General features: G+C 44.7%; 1 protein-coding gene across 1 annotated transcript in view; it reads left to right on the forward strand.

Moving 5' to 3' along the window:
• LOC104804981 overlaps window positions 1-1,967 on the forward strand; it is a 5,880-nt gene extending 3,913 nt beyond the window's left edge. Inside the window, exon 2 of the mRNA XM_010529370.1 lies at window positions 380-1,967. Within this exon, the coding sequence (XP_010527672.1) occupies window positions 380-1,967 (1,588 nt within the window). The remainder of the gene's footprint in view (window positions 1-379) is intronic.
• The last annotated feature ends 393 nt before the right edge of the window (window positions 1,968-2,360 follow it).

Below are 2,360 nucleotides of genomic sequence, written 5' to 3' on the forward strand. Positions count from 1 at the left end.
TCATCCTTGGACGTAGCTACAGCCTTCCCTTTGTCCCGAACTTGAGTTTCATGTGTACTTGGCCTGCTCACAGTGGTTGTTACTCCTTTGCCCTCATTTCTGTATGTTGATGGAGTTGGTGCAGCCATACGGGAGCGGTGTACTCGGTTTTGTTTCTTGATGATTTGCTGTTCAATTTGTATAGCAAAATGTAATAGTTCCTGCAGATCATGATACACTAACCTTTCGACCTTGCGAGAAATTCGTTCTTGCAGTCCGTCAACGAATTGTGCCATCACCGTTTCTTCGTTTTCGTCCAATTCCAACCGGTTTCGAAGATATTCAAATTCCTCGACTCTACTAATCTTAGAACTCGAGAGATTGTTTGTTACAAATGCAGGGGACGTGGACACTATGCCAAGGACTGCCCAAACAATCGGGTCATGATTCTCACAGATGCGGGAGAGTATGAGTCAATGGACGAAGAAGAAGCTGAAATTGCAGATGAGGAGATCGAATACCCGGATAGTGGTGAGCTATTGGTTACGAGGCGAGTCTTGAGTACCATGGCTACTTCTGAAGAGACGGAACAACGAGAGACCATCTTCCACAGCCGATGCACCATAAGAAACAAGGTATGTGGTTTGATAATTGATAGTGGCTCTTGTACTAACGTTGCAAGTGCATACATGGTGAAGAAGTTAGGACTCGAAACGGAGAAGCATCCTCACCCCTACAAGCTACAGTGGCTTAACAATCAAGGCGAAATCAAGGTGAATGAGCAGGTCAAAATTCCTTTCAGCATCGGTAGATACCAAGATGAGGTAATATGTGACATAGTCCCGATGCAAGCCGGTCATATTCTCCTTGGACGACCATGGCAGTTCGATCGAGAGGTGAAACATGACGGTAGGACTAATCATTATTCTTTCGTATTTAACAAGCGAAAAATTTCTTTAGCCCCTCTAAGTCCTTATCAAGTGCATGAGATGCAAATGAAATTGTCAAAGGAAGGCGAGGACAACAAGAGAACAAACTTTTATGCCAAACCAAGTGTGGTAAGCAAGGCTTTAGTTGATGCAAGAACTGTACTACTAATGGTATTTAAGGATGTTGTGAGTACAGGTTTTGATGCACAAGAACTACCTCCGGAGATTACACGAATCTTGGAACGATTCCAAGATATCTTTCCGGAAGAGACACCTGCGGGGTTACCACCTATGCGGGGAATTGAGCATCAAATCGACTTAGTTCCAGGAGCACCCCTTCCTAACCGACCCGCATATAGGATGAATCCCGAGGAAACAAAGGAACTACAGAAACAGGTACACGAACTTTTAGCTAAAGGTTATATACGTGAGAGTTTGAGTCCGTGTGCAGTTCCGGTCTTGCTTGTCCCAAAGAAGGATGGAACATGGAGGATGTGCATAGATTGCCGAGCTATCAACAACATCACTGTCAAATACCGACATCCTATACCACGCCTCGATGACATGTTGGACGAACTTAGTGGAGCCACCATCTTCTCAAAGGTGGATTTGAAGAGCTGTTATCACCAAGTGCGCATGAAAGATGGAGATGAATGGAAGACCGCTTTCAAGACGAAACAAGGGCTGTACGAATGGCTTGTGATGCCCTTTGGCCTTACCAACGCCCCAAGCACGTTCATGAGGCTCATGAACCATGTCCTACGAGCTTTTATCGGTAAATTCGTTGTGGTTTATTTCGATGACATCTTAATTTATAGCAAAAGTTTTACCGATCATGTGACACATCTTGAGCTAGTCATGGAGACTCTCCGACGAGAGAAACTTTATGCCAACCTCAAGAAGTGCACCTTCTGCACTAATGAAGTTGTTTTTCTAGGATTTGTTGTGAGTTCGCAGGGATTACGTGTGGATGAAGAAAAGATAAAGGCAATACGAGAATGGCCAACTCCTACAACCGTCGCCCATGTTAGGAGCTTCCACGGATTGGCTAGCTTCTAGTTCCTTTCTTGGAATCTTGCATCTTGAACCGTTTCAAGACCTTATCGATGTAAGTACTCTGACACAATCCTAGAAGACGCCTCGATCTATCTCTGTAGATCTTTATGCCTAGAATATAGGCCGCTTCTCCTAGGTCCTTCATAGAAAACTGTGTTCCTAGCCAAGACTTAACGTCTTGCAAGGTAGGAATGTCATTCCCTATGAGGAGAATGTCATCCACGTACAGCACTAGAAAAACTACTGTGCTCCCACTGACCTTCTTGTAAACACATGGCTCGTCCTCGTTTTGTGAGAAACCAAACTTTTTGATTGTCTCATCAAAGCGATGGTTCCAGCTCCTCGAAGCCTGCTTCAGTCCATAAATGGACCTCTGAAGCTTGCACACCATCTCCG

Source organism: Tarenaya hassleriana, unplaced genomic scaffold (genome assembly GCF_000463585.1).
Source record: "Tarenaya hassleriana unplaced genomic scaffold, ASM46358v1 Cleome104, whole genome shotgun sequence".
Classification (NCBI taxonomy): domain Eukaryota; kingdom Viridiplantae; phylum Streptophyta; class Magnoliopsida; order Brassicales; family Cleomaceae; genus Tarenaya; species Tarenaya hassleriana.